This window comes from Doryrhamphus excisus, chromosome 15 (genome assembly GCF_030265055.1).
Source record: "Doryrhamphus excisus isolate RoL2022-K1 chromosome 15, RoL_Dexc_1.0, whole genome shotgun sequence".
NCBI classification, from domain to species: domain Eukaryota; kingdom Metazoa; phylum Chordata; class Actinopteri; order Syngnathiformes; family Syngnathidae; genus Doryrhamphus; species Doryrhamphus excisus.
The window spans coordinates 8,730,235-8,747,743 of NC_080480.1; the positions used below are offsets into that span (position 1 = coordinate 8,730,235).

At 40.6% G+C, this 17,509-nt stretch overlaps 2 protein-coding genes and 1 long non-coding RNA gene across 8 annotated transcripts in view; 2 read left to right on the forward strand and 1 right to left on the reverse strand.

The window, feature by feature from the left end:
- Positions 1 to 1,731, forward strand: part of prr12b (proline rich 12b) — a 30,657-nt gene extending 28,926 nt beyond the window's left edge. The window contains exon 16 of one of the 2 annotated variants that reach the window (XM_058048281.1): positions 647 to 1,730. In XM_058048281.1, the coding sequence (XP_057904264.1) occupies positions 647 to 781 (135 nt within the window). In that variant the 3' untranslated portion in view covers positions 782 to 1,730. Of the gene's footprint in view, positions 1 to 646 lie in introns of both variants that reach the window. The other variant, XM_058048282.1, reaches the window with a different exon arrangement.
- Positions 539 to 3,281, reverse strand: LOC131102768 (uncharacterized). Its single transcript, XR_009119493.1, has 4 exons — positions 3,160 to 3,281; positions 1,318 to 2,872; positions 1,128 to 1,218; positions 539 to 777 (listed from the first exon to the last, which is right to left on the reverse strand). It is a non-coding gene; the product is annotated as an uncharacterized LOC131102768 (long non-coding RNA).
- On the forward strand, positions 3,223 to 17,026 carry si:ch211-195b15.7 (synembryn-A). Of its 5 annotated transcripts, none has more exons than XM_058048283.1 (14): positions 3,223 to 3,409; positions 4,177 to 4,280; positions 4,393 to 4,440; positions 6,591 to 6,608; positions 7,110 to 7,202; positions 9,190 to 9,635; positions 11,767 to 11,902; positions 11,998 to 12,186; positions 12,428 to 12,522; positions 13,428 to 13,578; positions 13,760 to 13,855; positions 16,137 to 16,281; positions 16,381 to 16,663; positions 16,752 to 17,026. In XM_058048283.1, the coding sequence occupies exons 2-14, from the start codon at positions 4,191 to 4,193 to the stop codon at positions 16,903 to 16,905; spliced, it is 1,944 nt and encodes a 647-aa protein (XP_057904266.1). In that variant the 5' UTR covers positions 3,223 to 3,409; positions 4,177 to 4,190; the 3' UTR covers positions 16,906 to 17,026. The 5 variants fall into 5 exon arrangements, with proteins under 5 accessions (XP_057904266.1, XP_057904269.1, XP_057904267.1 ...); XM_058048286.1 differs by having other exon boundaries at positions 7,115 to 7,202; XM_058048284.1 differs by having other exon boundaries at positions 4,189 to 4,280.
- Positions 17,027 to 17,509: the final 483 nt, after the last annotated feature.

Consider the following 17,509-nt stretch of genomic DNA (forward strand, 5'->3'; position numbering starts at 1 on the left):
AAGGATAATCTCCTCTTCTCACAGATCTCCTTGTAACAGTGCACGGAATCCATGACCCCTCTAGCATTATATAATCTTTATCCTTAATGATGCTCGCGACATTCGGTCAATATCTGCGTGCATGTCTCCTGTCTGAGCCTTTTTTGATATTCATTTGACTTCCATGGTGATGGCTTTCCTTTTCTTTGGTGCACTGCCACTTGGGAAGCATAATAAAGTCCCAAAATTTGCTAAATGAGAAATTACTGTGGGCCGAGTGGTTAGCGCGTAGGCCACACAGCTAGGAGACCCGAGTTTGATTCCACCCTCGGCCATCTCTGTATGGAGTTTGCATGTTCTCCCTGTGCATGCATTTTCTCCGGGTACTCCGGTTTCCTCCCACATTCCAAAAACATGCTAGGTTAATTGGCGACTCCAAATTGTCCATAGGTATGAATGTGAGTGTGAATGGTTGTTTGTCTATATTTGCCCTGTGATTGGCTGGCGACCAGTCCAGGGTGTACCCTGCCTCTCGCCAAAGTCAGCTGGGATAGGCTCCAGCACCCCCGCGACCCTAGTGAGGATAAACGGTAGTAAATGAATGAATGAATGAATGAACAAACGAACGAACGAACAAACAAATGAAATATCTGTGTGTGGTGTGCAGACAGACAGCATCGAGCAGGCAGCAGACGACCCCGGCCAGGAGGAGGTGGTGCAGCAGTGCATGGCCAACCAGAGCTGGCTGGAGAGCCTCTTTAGTTCCTTCATGGAGCTGCTCAGCCTCAGTGCCAAAGCCTGAACCAGGGCATCATTCCAAACATTAGAATCGTGATTTTGGGGGGGGTAAAAAGGTTTAACCTTTGACATATTTGTGCTATGATGATGGAGCTATGGTCGTAAATGTCATGAAGGCTTCCATGGTATGGAGACACATACAAACACATCTTGTAATGTATGGATAACTATGGTTTGTATCATTTATACAAGGCATTTTTAAAAAATGAACACCCTAAAAAAAAAAGGATTGATAGCTGTAAATATTTTTAAAGGTGTATACATAAAATGGAGTGTTTGCTCCTCTCAGACCTCCACAGGTGAAACTAGTGAAAAGATCGACTATGAAATAGTCCTTTTATTGTTTATACCTGCGCTTGAGCTTCAGGGCTGATGTAATTCAATGAACCTGTGCTATTTATGTCTGTTCTTTCAAACGCTGTCACAGAGGGGATGTTTCTCCTGTAAAAACAAAGAATTAAGAAAATTAAAGCACGACTTTCTGAAAGGAAGCGCAACATGAAATGATAAATGTGTGTGTTAAATGTGCGTCCTTTTTACCTGTATGTTGTTGACTGATATTTCCAATGATTTGACCTCCCAGAGGATATTCTTTGCAGAGCATATTTGTTGTTTTGATGTGTAAATATTGTACAGCTTCTTCATTCTCCACCACTAAGTTCCTCTTCTGTACATAAAATGACTGTATTTGACAAAAGTAAATTAAACTGTTCCAATGACAAATGTGATGATAGTTAATGATCTCTATGCTTATGAAACTACTATGTGTGGATGTCAACCTTTTCAACCAATCTTCCAATTGAATGGCATCTGAGGTTGGTAGAGTTGGGCTCTCCTGGGGCTGAGGTTGCCGAGGTGGTCAGGAAGCTCCCGGGGGTGAATGAGTTGCGCCCGGAGTTCCTTAAGGCCAAGGACTCTGCGGTATGGCATCGATATCAGAGGCAGTGCCTCCGGATTGGCAGACTTTGCAGAATTGGAGAGCATGTTCCAACTATTCACACTTCTCAGCCAGAGAGGAGGCGTGACCGGATAGTTGAATCTCAAATTCAAGAAGATCAGTGTGGTTTTCGTCTTGGTTGTGGACCAACTCTACACTCTGGACAGGGTCCTTGAGGATACATGGGAGTTTGTCCAACCTGTCTACATGGGTTTTGTGGACTTGCAGAAGGCATTTCCCTGTGTTCCTCAAGGAACCCTGTGGGGAGTACTTCAGGAGTATGTGGTCCCGGACCAACTAACCAGTTTGGTCCCTGTATGACAGGTCTCAGAGGCTGGGCCGAATTGTCGGCAATAAGTCGAACTCATTGCCAGTGAGGGGTGGACTCTGTCATATCTGCCCATTGTCACGGATTCTGTTCCTCACTTGGACAGAATTTGGATGTCCAACGTTGAGGGGATCCGGTTTGGTGGCTGCAGGATTGGGTCTCTGCTTTTAGCAGGTGATATCGTCCTGCTGGTTTCATTGGACCGCAATCTTCAACTCTCACTTGGTTTGTAGCTGAGTGTGAAGCAGCTGGTATGAGAATCAGCACCTCCAAGTCCGAGTTTGTGGTTCTCAGCAGAGAACTCCCCAAGAGAAGGAGTTACCTGGGGGTCTTGTTCACAACTGAAGGAAGGATGGAACGCAAGATGGACAGGTGGATTGGTGGAGCATCTGCTGTGATGCGGACTCACCGAGCCGAAATTAAGGCAAAGCTCTCCATTTACTGGTTCCTACCCTCGCCTTTGGTCATGAGCTTTGGTTAGTGACCGAAAGGACACGTTTCCGGGTTTGAGTTTTCTCTGTAGTGTTCCTGGGCTTTAGAGATAGAGCTTTCCTTCTGAGTAGAACCACTGCTCCTCCACATTGAGAGGAGGCAGATGAGGTGGCTTGGGCATCTGGTCAGGATGCCTCTCACATGCCTCACTGGGGAGGACACGTCTGATCGGCGGGAGACCTCTGGGAAGACCCAGGACACGTTGGAAAGACTGGGAACTGCTCAGGATCTACCAGGAGGAACTGGATGAAGTGGCCGGGTAGAGGGAAGTCTGGGCTTTCCATTTTAGGCTGCTTTCCCTGTGACCCGACATCGGATAAGCAGTAGAAGATATATGGCTGGATGGACAATAGTGAAATATATAAGCATACTACAGTACTATATACTGTATAGTCTGCACATACATACAATATACACAAAGTTTTCATTAATTAAGAAAAAGAAAATAAATTTTACAATTTTTAAATTTTAAATAATACTATTTTGTTAGAACTGTGTGATACTATGTCTGCCTTTTTGTCTGTGTGGTACATTAACATATACTCATACAAATAAACTACACTGAAACTACATTCCTATATTTTGTAAACAATATTTTCACTAAAATATCCCACATGGCTCTCACCTAAAAGTCAGCTGGTGTATAAGGATGAGTCTCTTCCTCCTGTGCAGCCTTTGTCCTCCTCAGATTCCTGATCACCATTTAGCTGCTGGATGTGTCGCTGCCATTGTGGATGGACGCTAAATCCACGACTCAGAGAAGGGAAGGTGCAGAGCTGTAGCAGAGAAATAAGATTATGGCACAGTCCTTTCAGCAGAGAGAGGAGGAAGAAGCCTGCAGGAGCAGCGTGCATTCTTTGTGTCGACACAGACAGGTGAGTATTGTTACACATCAATGCAGTATATCGTAGGTTATTTTCAGTGCATTTTATTCATTACTTTTTTTTATTTTGTATGTGTATCAACTTTACATGTGCACTTGGTTGGTAAAATCATATGAAATCAATTGATGGAGTGATTTTATTGCATTCTGGTTGTATGAGGTAGTTGTTATCCTCCTTTCAATTGTCTGAAGTCATACATTCCAAATATTGTACATATAGTAAGATGAGTTTAATATTGTGTATTTTATGTATTGCTACATGCTACAATATTTGTTAATACCAGAAAAATCTAATGTAATTACAACATAATTACTCCTTCATAAATGTAATCAGTTACCAGGGAAAGTACTTTCAAATATGTGAAATAATTTGGGTTTAGTTTTGTGTTGCCATTGAGAGATGTTGGGCTGAGGGCTGAGCTTACAATTTTCTACCAGACCACTAGGGGACTCCTCTCTTGTTGATTAGCCATTTAGCTTCCTGTGTTGTACTAGCGACATTCAAACGGTTTCCACTGTGCCAAAGTTAGGCGTAACAGTGGTAAAAATAACAGCTAATGTTTTTCCAGTTAAAGTTAATCTTATTCATTACTGGTTCAAACATTCTATCATTGCCCTTGGTGTTATCATGCACTGATATTTACTGTATTTCAGCCATTGCCGCCATTGTTCACTAGTACGGGACACCCTGTATATACTGCTAGCATAAATCAATATGATGGTGGTGAAATGAGCAGTTATTGCAGTGTTGTTTGCTAGGTTTGCCATCAGGTATGATGCCAGATATGGACCAGATCATTGGGAGCATACTCCAAGGAGACCGGGACAGTGTCCAGCACCACCTGCACAGCTACAACACTAAGGTACTCCACTGTTGCACAACTTCTGTAATTCCATTCATATGTATGTGTTTAGTTTTAAAATGCAAACTAATAACTTGATGCTCCTATATCTGTTGTCTTTTTCCCCCTGCAGTATGCAGAGTGCTTCTTTTGTAACAGGGAGGAGCAAGAGAGAAAACAGGTTAGTCTTTTCCTTTAATATTGTACTGCTACTCTTTTGTAACATTTTAAACTAGCAGCTAGTGCAGCCCAGAGCCCCCTTTTTATGTTTATTTCCGGGATCTGACGTTTTATTTTTTCCCACGTATCCTAATTGGATGACATTTTTGTCTATATTAGAGTGCATAATATAGGGTTGTAAAAAATAACGGGTTAACAACGGCAACAAATGTATTTCATTAGTTAAGTTACTTTTTTTTAAAAGAGTAATTGACGCATGCGCACCAGAGCATGCACGCTTCTCTGTTACGACGACAGACATAAGCACGGTGGAGCGTCCCAACACAGTCACAGGAGTCTGATGCTCTTTTCTAACTTCATTCTGACCTGAACGCATCAACAGTACAATTCCAACACCGTATACTGTATGTATCTCCAACTCTATGGAGGACCAAAACTGCCAAAATAATAAATAAATACATAAATAAAAGTGGAAATAAAAACAAAAATGAAAAAAAAAATAAAAAAATTAAATACAAAAAAATTAATATAAATGGAAATAAAAACAAAAATACAAAAATATATACATAAATAAATAAATAAAAGCCAAAATTAATACGAAAATAAAAAACAAGATTCAAAAATTAAAAATAAATACAAAAATAAATGTAGAAATAAATACAAAAATAAATATATAAATAGAATTACATATCAATAAATAAATAAAAGCACTCTGCTCTCATATGTATTTATTTCATGCAGCAGACAATGTCAGCTTGAAATGCAGAAGGAAAAACTATTCAAATGAGGGGGCGGTCCTAAGTGTGTCTTGGGTTGAACTGTTCGCCTATTGGTTGATCGACATGTGAGTGCGAAAATCGACTAGGTATGCCTGCAAACGGCCACAGCAAGAGGAAGTATACAGGGAGAAAAGTATACATTTACCGGGACAATAATGGCGGGGTCCACCAGGAAGTCGGTGTCCGAGCTGGAGATTGCAGCCATATTTACCGCCATTGAGAGTGGTGTGGTGACTTCCTCTTACTGTGGCTGTTTGCAGGCATACCTAGTCGATTTTCGCACTCACATGTCGATCAACCAATGGGCGAACAGTTCAACCCAAGGCACACTTAGGACCGCCCCCTCATTTGAATAGTTTTTCCTTCTGCATTTCAAGCTGACATTGTCTGCAGCATGAAATAAATACATATGAGAGCAGAGTGCTTTTATTTATTTATTGATATGTAATTCTATTTATATATTTATTTTTGTATTTATTTCTACATTTATTTTTGTATTTATTTTTAATTTTTGAATCTTTTTTTTTATTTTTGTATTTATTTTTGCTTTTATATTTTATATATTTATTTATTTATTTATTTATTTATTATTTTGGCAGTTTTGGTCCTCCATACAACTCACACACGTCTCTAGACCCTCCATCCTGGGAACGACACTTCCGCTTTGTCATTACAACAATGTGAGATGTATTCAGGGACACTGCGAACTCCACAAAAATGTCTCAAAAATGTGCCCGCCGCGTGTGGTAAAGTGGGTATTCTTAGCACTCATTTCGTAATATTAATTTCTCCTAATTTCTCCTTCCTCCTACTAATTCCTAGAGTTAATTCCTCTTGTTTCGGGTGTAAAATTTGCTACATTTGAGTACGCTAGAAAATACATTTGTTTGAATTACGTGATGTAATTGAACGCAACCCCTCGTTGCTCATAATAACACGGTTTTGTGATTGAAATGTTCTGCTATCATTAAATAAACTATTGTTAGAAAAAAATATTTTTAGACGTGTGTGGTATCTTTTCGCTTATTAAGTTCACTTGGAGCTGTTTATACATACAAATGTTTCTTTTTTCATTAAGTACAGTAAAAATTTGTGTATTTCAGACACCATTGCTAATACATTTTAAAACTGTGATTAATTCGATTTTTTGGCAGCTCTAATGTGATATCCAGTCTTGAAATTAGACTTAGACTTAGCCTTTCTTTATTGTCATTGCACAATAACACAGCAGTGAAATTGCCAACAAAATGTTGTTGCCTGGCTCCCGTATAATAACTGTATCTCTGATAGCCCGTGTGCTCCTTAATGTTTCTAATGCTTATTAAATCTATTTGAAAACATGCATTTCCACTCCTGGATCCAACGGCTGCAGCAACAAGAACTGGAAGAGGTAAATCACAGATGAGCTGACGAGGACATTTCCCTGCTCTGTCTCAGAGTATTACAATAATCTCAGAGCATTTGCAGTACTGACTCACACAGTCAACTGTATCCATGTCTCTGTGTGTGTCTGTGTGTGTAATCCTATGTGTGTTGTGTAGTCAAGACTGTAGTTGTATGTTCCAAAGCATCGGGATACTTGTTGTGTCAGCACATTCCACATCCACAGCACATCCCGTTAACCTTCAGCTCACACGTTGACAATGAGGAATCTTTACTGAAGCGGCTTTGTGCAGGAAACTTGAATAATATTGTCAGTTAGTTCAGTGATGTTTTCATATGTCAAACTACACGAGTGCTGCTGGCACCGGGGAACACATTTGATTAAGCTCAACTGTATTGCGGATCCACAAAGTGTTATTTCTTTATTTTTCTCCTATGAAAAGATCTAAAAATACTGTACCTTTAAATGGTTATACTGAAAATCTAAGTGTGCTTCTTGGTGGATCAGTTTAGGAAGAACAAAACCAGGGAGTTTGTTCCTGACCCTGACCAGGACATGGACTCCGATGATGATGACGACCCTGATCTATTATCCCGACAGGTGGACTATAGACTCTGTTTTTGTTCTTGCAAACACAAAAACTGTGAGTACCAATTTCCTCAAATATGTGGAATTCCTGCAGTATACCATGCACTTATGAGAGGTAAGGTGTTTATTTGTGAGCAGGCAAGCATATGTCATTGTAATATACACTAGGGCAGTGATTCCCAAAGTGTGGGCCGCGGCCGCCTGGTGGGCCGTGGTGGTACTGCAGGTGGGCCATGCGAGATCATTAAAAATATGATTCATTTTTGCATATTATTTTTTGTATTATTACAATATTATTTTAAATATATATTATTTTAAAAATATGTTTACTCTGAAATACAATTTAAAAAAACTATTTATAGGTGTAAGTAATAACCTATTGAGTGTTATTGACCTGTCACAATATTTTAGGAACCTTATACAGTTTATGATTGGAACGTAGCTCTCTGGTCATCATGCCAGTCTTGAATGCAGTTATGAAAAGTATGAGCATTAATTCTGTCTTGTGTGTACACCACAGATTGTGTGTACACCACAAGTTTGGGCTTTCTTTAGCCCCCTGCTTTCATTTCAATCCTGAATCTTTATAACAATAATAATAATAATAAGTTAAGTGCTCTGACAATGCAGCATTTCGTCTATGTACTGTTTACAGGACAAAGGTGGGCCGCAGACATTTTTTAGATTTTCAAGTGGGCCCTGAGTTGGTAAAGTTTGGGAACCCCTGCACTTGGGGATATCATTTTTCACCCCCCCTATAAAAGCATGAACAAAAGTTTACCTCAAAGTTTGGTAGAAATTTTTTTTGTATTGTAGTGTAATCCAACTAATTGTTTTTTTTTTTGACCATGTTCACAGTTTTGTTGTATCACAGTGACTGAACTTTTTTGGAATTTCCATCATTCACAATCCTTATGTGAAACATGAACACATATTTTCCCCTTTTCTGTGCATAAAACCAAGAAGAAAACAAGTTAAAATGAGCTATCTAACAATACACGTCAATGGGACACAACTATTTTGATTATGAAGCCCTCTTTAAAAAACCCTCTAACAACGTTGCATGGTTTGATATCCATGCTGTGATCATACATTAACATGTACACTGATGATAATATGTACATAATAGTTCTTGCTGTATTTTGATCATTTCAAACTACCGAAACTTCTTTTCTAAGATACCACATACATATGCTAGTTCCGTCAGCAACAGCAGCATAAATACAGCGACAACACAATGTCCGCTGTCCTTGGGATGGCTTTGTCTTCCAGCACAAAAAACCTCTCTAACAACGTTGCATCGTCTGATATCCATGCTGTGATCATGCATTAACACGTACACTGATGATAACATGTAATAGTTGCAGTATCTTGCCGTATTTTGATGATGACCACTACCGAAACTTCTTTCCTAGGGTGCATTGATACACATACTTATGCTAGTTCCATCAACAACAGCAGCATAGATACAGCGACAACACTTACGATGTTCGCCCTCCTTGGGATGGCTGTGTCTTCCAGCACAAGACGTGTGCGCCAGTCCTCGGGTGAAAAATGCTGACGGCAAACAAGCATCTTGTTGTGTCTTTGTACCGAAATTGAGAGCTAGGTATCCACTCTTTTGTCTGTGAGTGAGGCATCATGTTAGTCTGCCAGAAAACAATAGCTTTCCATGTTAGCTGTTGCAATAACAATATTGCTGTAGCTTGGTTAATATACAAGTCGAGTATGTAAATGGAACACTGTTGGTGTTTTTTGAGGTTTTTTGTGAGGGCTTTAGCGTCAAAATAGGTATTTCCCATGATGTCTGTTGTTAGCTAGCTCATGTTAACTCGTTTTCTCGCACTAGAATGCACTGCTCTAGCTCATTAAGACTGAATTTAATTGTTTAGTCTTACTTTTTCATAATGTTTTGTGAAAAAAGCCTCCATTTTTTTCTCGAGTTCATCTTTATTTCCTCATGCTGCATCTTTTGCGTCTTTCCTGTGTACATCTATAGCGCCTTGCTGAAGCTCTGGTTAACTTCATCAGCGGTCAGCTTCAATCATCACTGTTACGGGTTTGCCTGCATACGCTACGTATCCTGTCTCGGGATAGCAGCGGTCTCTCTCCCATGGTCACCGATCGCGCCCTTATCACCTTGGCAGGCCTGGGAGGCATTCGCTTGCATCTTCCATGCCAACAACAACAGGAAATAACTGCAGACGGCTCTGACAGAACATACTGTCAAACAAATCAGGATGGTGTACAAAGCGATGCCTGTGCTATCGGTACACACAGCTCAGATCAAGCATGCTGTAATGGAGGAGGAAAGAAAGACATCTGGGAGGAGGACGAAGAAGCGATGGGGGAAGATGAGAAGATGTGTCGAATGGAGGCCATGAAGGTCTTGTGTAATGTCATCTACAACAGCCCCATGGCGCAGGAGAGAGCCTCTGAACTCAGGTGAGAAACCGTCAAGTCCCGATACACCGTGTTCTTCATATTAATATCAAGTGATTGCCACTTAAGTCGACGCATGGTTGACTGTGTCAACAAAAAAAACTTAATTTCTATGAAAAATCAGTCTGTTTATGTTGACAACCAGACTAAGTCGATGAACTCATGAAGTCTCGGTTCGCTGTGTTACTTTTACTGAAACTTAACCGCTCAACTCAACCGCCTTTGTCAATCATTTATTTGAAAAATGGTTACGTTTATTAGGAGTGGGACTTCTGATATTTCGTCCGATACCGATATCAATCCGATATCAGCACAACCCATGCATACTTTTGTTACTTGTTTTCTAGGGTGGAATATAATAAAATGCTTGATCAAGTGATATTACAGAGAATAGTCAGCAACAGTAGGTATGAGAAAAAGTGATCCATTTACTTCTTGATGCATCTGGTTTTAGTTTTATCCCCAATAGGCATAATATAGCACGATTCAAGGTGCTCAATAAAGTGCTTAAAGGGGACCTGCTAGACTTTTTCCACTTTTCTGACCTATAAATGTAGTTAGAATGTTGTATTCTTGTGTTAAACGATGTCAAAGTTTCAGATAATGAGGTTTGCGCATTTGGAAGTGCCTCGAAAGACGTTTGGGATGGCTCTGAATGCTCGATTCCAGAGAGTGTTCTAACACTGGCCGTTTGTGATGTCACAGATATGCTCTCTGCCCTCTCCAAGCTCTGCTTCTCTGTTTGGAATGGAATGGAATGGCTTTTATTGTCATTATACAAGATGTACAACGAGATTGGAGAGCTTCTCCTTTTAATGCAGTAGTCAAGTAAAAAAAAAAGTATACAAAAGTAGAGTAAAAAAGACAATTTAACAAGATATATACAAGATATCCAAAATATACACATAGTATTGCACAGGAGCATATGCAGGAGCAGACTTATTGCAGATATATTAATTTTAGTGCAATGATAAATGGGTCATAGTGCAAATGATGACTGGTGTATACAGATGAGTAAATTGCGGTGTTAGCAATGTGAAAGCTAAGGGAAGGTTACATTTATTAACAATTCCTAATGAGGAAAACATCAGGCACAATTGGTTGGAGTTCCTGATTACCTACCAGCATGGAAGAAAAGCGCTTGTCTGTGTAGCATAATAGAGTGTGCATACATGGAGCGGGTTGCTAATAGCTGTTTCCTACCACAATTAGTGGCTCTACCTGAGTTTTTTAAACACTGGTAGTTCCGCAAAAAAACGTGTAATGTGACCACATTTCAAACCTAATGTTAAAATGCTAAAGCTATACCATTGAGAGACGCCTTGAAGTAACCTCTTTTCTTGAAAAAACTCCAGACTGTCCAGTCTCTACTTCTGGATCAGATTCGGGATCCAACACATATGATTGTATGTTAAAAGCCGACATTTTAAAAAGATAAATCCCTGTTTAGTGGAAATCCAAGGAAGATTACTCACCAGTGATAGTTTCTAGCGCTTTGCAAATGTTTCAAACATTTTTTTGTAGTAAGCTGCAACGTCTCCTTGCTAAACTCGCTAGCACACGCTGTTGTAGTGATCCGTTGGTGGTAGGTGTGCTGGCGCAGAGCTTGGCATTAGAGTGCCAATATTGACAATTTCAAATGCAAGCCGATATAATACGATCCTTTTTTTTTGCCGATGTCGTATCGATATCAATATCGGATCAGGACACCTAGTACCTATTGTTAACGCCCTTATTATTGCTAAGCAGCATGGAAAGAAAAATACTCTCTAGTTGTACAGCATTAAAACATGCACATAGTGACTTCCTGTTCAGTGCAAAGTAAGCTTCAAAATAGTACAGCTTTATTGCCACTCAGGACATTCATGAACAAATCTCTTAGATAATAAAGAAAAGAGTGTAAAATGTAATCAGAAAAATCTTAAAAATATGCACAAATAAAATTAAAAACCGACAATGGCTTATGTTGACATCATCGGCAAATCCGAGGGCCATCGACATAAACGGGTTCTACCCGGGTTCGTTTTGTTTGCTTTGATATTTTGTGCTATAGATTATCATCTGCATTGTTAGGATGTATAATTCTCAGATTCTCTGACCAGCCTCACTTTTTTTGGGCTTGTTTGCATGGAAGGCTTCTGCAAGGTGTGTGGGAGAGTGTGAAGAAGGATATCAGCAGAAGAGAACAAGGCACTGGTCAGTTTTACAGGCTGAGACTACTCTTCTTGCTCACCGCTTTGAGGCCTGAACTCAGACTGCAACTGTGGCAGGTACAAACAAAAGCTCAAGTCAACCATTATTTCCATATGCAATTCTAATCAGTTGACATGATCAGCACTCAACAGTTTGCTTTCCCTCTTGTCAGGAGCGAGGAGTATCAGTGTTGACCAAAGCCCTGGAGCGATGTCTGGCTGTGAGGTGGGCTGAGGGGTACGAAGTGCTCAGTGATGTGGCAGGAGCTCCTGTTTCCATGGAAATTGCCCAAGAAGTCATCGAGGTCCTTAAGACACTTTTCAACATCGCACACAAGTTCAACAGGCAGGAGCCAGATGAGGTACCGTCCATCTTTCCACTGTCACCAGAGTCGTGGAAAAACAAAAACAATTTATGCTACTACAGCATAAAACCCCCCAAATCTTACATAAGTTACTCCAAACAATAACAATCAACTGGTTGTTTAGTCATGTTATGATCACCACTGAGTGTTTGGAGCCCAACAAAAAAAGAAAAATAAAAAGTTCTCACAAACTCCTAACACTGACCCTAACCCCATACTGTGACCCTAAACCTCTAAGGAGGATGCCGCCCAATATCGCCACCTTGCCGCCGTGCTGCGACACTGCCTGTTGTTGTCATACGATGGAGAGGACACAAGTGAGGACATCCAAAGGTTTGTTGTACAGCTATCAACACATCTCTCAATACTACACAGTAAAACTTAATATACAGTAAGTCAAACACCCCAAAGGGCTGCTCAATACAATATGAGCCATTGATTGAATATCATCGACAAGCACATTTTCCAAGAAGATGCTATTGTAAAATGTACTACAACGAGGCAACTGCATATCCCTTTAAGTGCCAAAATCGCAAAACTGCGACAAGCAACATTGCTGAATCTAACAAGCCAGTTCAGCAGATATGTTGCCAAAAGTAGTTAATACTTTACAGCAGGAGATGGCGGACATCTGTAACTTTAATCCAAACTACATTTATGGGCGTGGTTGTATGTGTGGCAGATTATTTTGGGCCATAATAATGTTGGTTGAAGCAGCAGTGGTGTTCAAGATAGTGATGGCTGGGTTTGCTTGAGAGATGAGGAAGAGTATCAAAAGTGGATCAGACATTTTGATGAGCTGATATCGAGGAGATGACATACTATGCATATTAGATGAGTCCCATCACAAACTGTGGGTCATACTGATTTTATAATATGCCTTTATGTCTAACCTTTTTCAAGCTACAACCTTTTGAAATAGTAAGCCAGCCAATCACAGGGCCCATATAGACAAACAACCATTCACACTCACATTCATACCTATAGACAATTTGGAGTCACCAATAAACCTAGCATGTTTTTGGAATGTGGGAGGAAACCAGGAGAACCCCCATGCACGCACTGGGAGAACATGCAAACGATGTATTTTACTTTTATCATGCAAGGTTAACATCTATACTTGCACGACAGTAAGGTAATGTTACCTAAAACAGCTGTGGAGTTTTACATATTTTTCATGATTTTCCACTGTTGACTGTGCAGGTTTGTCTGATGTTTCCTTACCCTCTTCTGTGCAGGCATACAGTAAACATTCTGTCGGCACTGCCACTGAAATGCCTCGATGTCCTGCTGTCTGTCCATGCCGACAAAGCATCTCACAAATGGGAGGGCGTCAACATGGACTGTGTCCACACATTGCTGTGTTTTATGGAAAGACGTCTGGACAGGGCAAGTGTGAGCATTTATTGGGATGATCCAGACTGATCAAACTAATCTATAAACCCATATACTGTATTTCTTCTAGCCTATACATGGATCCTACTGATTTGATATTCCATGTTTACATGACATGTTTAGATTTGTATGAATGTCCAATGCTAATTTTGACCTTCAATGTTACATCATTCAGGGTGACAAACTGAAGGAGAAGCTAATCCCTGTACTTAATCTGCTCACTGAGAGCTCTCGGGTTCACAGGGAGACTCGTCACTATTTACGACAAAAGGTACCTTTATCGCATGTACAGTAAATCCCTGCTATTCCTAGTTGTTACGTTCCGAGACCACCCACGAAGAGCAAATATTGACACACCTATAAAAATATTTTTGGATATATATTTTGGATATTCTAATAACTATTATTACTATTGATGCTGCATCAAGGTGCCAGGGTATGGTTGCCTACTGTGACAATATACTGTGGTGTGAAAAAGTTGTTCCTTCCTGATTTCTTTGGGTTTTTTTGCATGTTTGTCACACTTAAATGTTTGAGATTATCAAACAAATTTAAATATTAATAACACAACTGAACACAATGCAGCACAAATGCAATTTTTAAATGAAACTTTTTATTATTAAGGGAGAAAAAAATCCAAACCTACATAGCCCTGTGTGAAAGAGTGATTGCCCCCTCTTAAAGCATAACTTAACTGAGATTAATTGAGCTCTATCACTGTGGAAAATGCTATAAAGCCCTTTCTAAAGCTTTGGGGCTCCAGCAAACCACAGTGAGAGCCATTATCCACAAATAGCAGCATCCAAGAGGTCACAAAAACCCCACAATAACATCCCAAGAACGGCAGGCCTCACTTTTCTCAATTAAGGTCAGTGTTCATGACTCCACCATAAGAAAGACACTGGGCAAAAACGGCCTGCATGGCAGAGTACCAAGACCAAAACCACTGCTGATCAAAAACAACATTAAGGCTTGTCTCAATTTTTGGGGGAATACTCTGTGGGCTGACGTTGACATTTTTGGGAGGTGTGTGTCCAATTACATTTGGTGTAAAAGTAATGCCACATTTCAGAAGAACATCACACCAACAGTAAAATATGGTGGTGGTAGTGTGATGGTCTGGTGCTGTTTTACTGCTTCAGGACCTGGAAGACTTGCTGTGATTAATGGAACCATGAATTCTGCTGTCTATCAAAAATGTCCGGCCATCTGTTGGTGACCTCCAGCTGAAACCAACTTGGGTTCTTTAGCAGGACAATGATCCAAAACACACCAGCAAGTCCACCTCTGAATGGCTGAAGAAAAACCAAATGAAGACTTTGGAGTGGCCTAGTCAAAGTCCTGACCTGAATCCTATTGAGATGCTGTGGCAACACCTTAAAAAGGCGCTTCATGCTGGAAAACCCTCCAATGTGGCTGAATGACAACAATTCTGCAAAGATGAGTGGGACAAAATTCCTCCACAGCGCTGGTGCCATCTGATGACAGTTTGTGCCAATGCAATTTGCTGTGGTGCCTAGTGTCGCCAATACGGTGTCTATTGGTGTGCAGTGGCTCAAACCGCCTCCCACCTGGCTCATGGTGGCCCGTAACGGCGGCAAAAATTGGGTTTGGCGGCAAGAAAATTCCAAATGTTTAAAATCTTTGTCCACCAAGTGGAACCAAATGTCGCAAACAATCCCCCTATTGAAATCCACTGGAATGTAATGGTGCGAGCCAAGTTGCACCAATGATGCTATGAGTCCACTGGGCCGGGGCCAGTTGGTGCCAGTTCGCGCCAAAGATTATGTGATTGGCGCGTATTAGCTCGTTGTGGCACCAATTAACGACAACATGGCAACATGCCGAGCAAACATTAATTTGGCACCGCAGCGAGTCACTACGCGCCAGTCACATAATCTTTGGCGAACTGGCACCGGCCCAGTGGACTCTTAGCATAAAAGACTCATTGCAAGTTATCAACACTTGATTGCAGTTGTTGCTGCTAAGGGTGGCCCAACCAGTTATTAGGTTTCGGGGGGATCATTTTTTCACACACGGCCATGTTGTTTTTTTTTTCTACCTTAATAATAAAAAGTTTCATTTAAAAACGACATTCTGTGTTCAGTTGTGTTGTCTAATATTTACATTTGTTTGATGATCTGAAATGTTTCAGTGTGACAAACATGCAGAAATAAGAAATCAGGAAGGGGGACTGTCCAATTTGACAGTGGTATATTATTACTAAATTAGTACGAAAGTAAAAGTAATTTACCTGCATTCACTGATATTATTAGTACAGACTCATCTTTCTAAGTGTATTGTATATGTTTTGGCACATAGTACATCTATCATTCACCTATTTAAAAATGGTAAAACATCTGTGTTTCCTTTCAAATACAGACACAAGTTTAACATCTGTCTTTCTGTTCACACACACACACACACACACACACATAATGGAAATGTCAATCTTGAAGGAAAAATTGACACCGACCTTTGTGACCTCAGTTTGCACCCCCTTGTAGAAACCCTGTAGACACAACTGACGCTTGTCTTTCACCCGAGTCAAGATCTTACCCCCCCTGAGGGACGTTGCCGTCCGTCCAGAGCAGGACCCCACAGTGAGAGGCCAGCTTGTTCGCCTGATGACCCACGTCGACACAGATGTGAAGCACTGTGCTGCTGAGCTGCTGTTTGTGCTCTGCAAAGAGAACGGTACTGTCTTAGTTTCTTAAAATGAACTGTACACACAGTACCTCATTAACATGCAAAGTGAACTGCACAGTAATTGGTGCGTTGTTATTCTGTCCCCAGTGAGCCGCTTTGTCAAATACACTGGCTATGGCAATGCTGCCGGGCTGCTGGCCGCTCGAGGCCTGCTGAGTGGCAGGAGGAATTCAGGGGACTTCCAGTATGCATCCCAATATTCCAGTGACTCAGACTCCGACACAGAAGAGTACCGAGAGGCTAAAGCCAGGATTAACCTGGTGACGGGCCGGGTGGAGGCAGAGCAACCTGACCCCATGGAGGGCATGACAGAGGAAGAGAAGGAGGAGGAGGCCTGTCGCCTCATCAGCATGATCAACAGACTATCACAGTGAGATATTGTCCCTATGTATTCATCAATCAATGTACATATTGTCCCTATGTATTCATCAATCAATGTACATATTGTCCCTATCTAGAAATCAGATCATTCAGCCAGTGGGGATGACAGTGGATGAGAGATTTGCTCCGTTGTGCAGCCAAATGAGTGGCTGCACATTGCAAGAGGATGACGAAGTCGAAGAGGAGAATATGGATATGATGCCAGAGGAGACAGAAGACAAGCGAATATAAAAATAATACAGAAAGGATATGCTACATAAAAAATACTGTAAAGAATGGAAAATGATTTGTTTTCATAGACTTTCATAGACAGCAACAGCAAATAAATGTGTCATGAGACACATATATTGCAGTGTACTAATTTAATTTGTACTACCTTACACTCTTCTGCGCTCTGTGTGTACGCGAGCGGCCCCGCCTCTACCCACCCAGACAAGGACACTGTATGACTGACAAAAAGGGCTCACTCCGTTCATGCTGTTGTTCTGTGGAAGAAACGTGCTACAATACTGAAACCAGAGTAAACCCTGTCATTACGTAATCAATCATTCAACGCATGTACAGAATCCGGTCTGCCTATTTTTCGGCAGTTAGGTATGCGTAATCTACGCTATCCGTTTTTACGGCAGTAATATACATCATCCGCCCACTTCCCACTTCCAAAAACATTATTAAGATTTGAGAAATTACAACATATTTGATCTTATTTTTTCTTATATCATATCCATGGTGCATGTAGATAATTTATAAGCCCTTTTTTGTTGGTTCCATAACTTATTTAAATGTTTTTGCCACTAAAATAATAATGCAGAAAAAAACCTTTGCTAGGAAGATA

What these genes read in the sequence shown, in the direction of transcription:
- si:ch211-195b15.7 (XM_058048283.1), top strand. Translation starts at nt 4,191, where the DNA reads ATGATGCCAGATATGGACCAGATCATTGGGAGCATACTCCAAGGAGAC. An exon ending in ACAGGCAGGAGCCAGATGAG is followed by an intron (nt 12,187 to 12,427) that starts GTACCGTCCATC and finishes TAAACCTCTAAG; the next exon opens with GAGGATGCCGCCCAATATCG. An exon ending in ACAAGTGAGGACATCCAAAG is followed by an intron (nt 12,523 to 13,427) that starts GTTTGTTGTACA and finishes TCTTCTGTGCAG; the next exon opens with GCATACAGTAAACATTCTGT.